This window comes from Aureococcus anophagefferens (genome assembly GCF_000186865.1).
Source record: "Aureococcus anophagefferens unplaced genomic scaffold AURANscaffold_980, whole genome shotgun sequence".
Lineage (NCBI taxonomy): Eukaryota > Pelagophyceae > Pelagomonadales > Pelagomonadaceae > Aureococcus > Aureococcus anophagefferens.
Window position 1 is genome coordinate 1 of NW_008706193.1, and position 953 is coordinate 953.

The window sequence follows — 953 nt, forward strand, 5'->3', positions numbered from 1 at the left end:
CCGGCGGCCGGCGCGCCGGGACCCGCTCCGCTACGTCTTCGAGTCCTCGGTGCGCGTCAAGCGCATGGAAGCCCGGCCTCCGACCTCGTCGCCCGCCGGCGGCGTGGTCCGCGGCGGGCACCTCGACGACGGCGAAGAGCGACTCGGCGCGGCCGGCGGCCGGCGCGCCGGGACCCGCTCCGCTACGTCTTCGAGTCCTCGGTGCACGTCAAGCGCATGGAAGCCCGGCCTCCGACCTCGTCGCCCGCCGGCGGCGTGGTCCGCGGCGGGCACCTCGACGACGGCGAAGAGCGACTCGCTCTTGCGCGGCGCGGCCGGCCAAGCGCATGCAAGCCCGGTCTCCCACCTCGCGGCCCGCCGGCGGCGTGGTCCGCGGCGGGCACCTCGACGACGGCGAAGAGCGACTCGCTCTTGCGCGGCGCGGCCGGCGGCCGGCGCGCCGGGACCCGCTCCGCTACGTCTCCGAGTCCTCGGTGCACGCCAAGCGCATGGAAGCCCGGCCTCCGACCTCGCGGCCCGCCGGCGGCGTGGTCCGCGGCGGGTACCCGGAGCGTGGCGCCGTCGATGGCGGCCTCCGGGCCCGAGCGCCCGAACGCGCCGGCCTCCCGGCCGTCGGCGGACGTGCCTGAAAGGTCTTCAACCCCTGATTCGCGCGCCTCATCCGTCGATCGTCGCCGCGGAACCGCGTCGATTCCCCCGCAGGCACCCGCAGACTCAACCATGCACGTCATCGTCCGCGCGCTCTTGCTTCCCTGGATCGTCACCTTCGCCGCGGCGGCGGGGGTCGTCAAGCTGAACACGAAGGCCGACCCGGTCGAGGCCGTGGTCGAGGTCTTCAAGCACCTCCATCCGGCGGCCTCATCGGCCGCGCTCGCCGTCGCGAAGAACGGGGTCGCGTCGGTGCTCAAGGGCCTCGAGGCGTCCGACACGAGCACCGAGAACGTCGCGTTCGA

At 75.1% G+C, this 953-nt stretch overlaps 1 protein-coding gene across 1 annotated transcript in view; it reads left to right on the forward strand.

The window, feature by feature from the left end:
* Window positions 1-720: 720 nt before the first annotated feature.
* The window catches only part of AURANDRAFT_72881 (expressed protein), a gene marked incomplete at both ends in the record, with an annotated part of 2,768 nt that continues 2,535 nt past the window's right edge, over window positions 721-953 (forward strand). Inside the window, one exon of the mRNA XM_009044888.1 lies at window positions 721-947. Coding sequence (XP_009043136.1) covers window positions 721-947 — 227 coding nt within the window. The remainder of the gene's footprint in view (window positions 948-953) is intronic.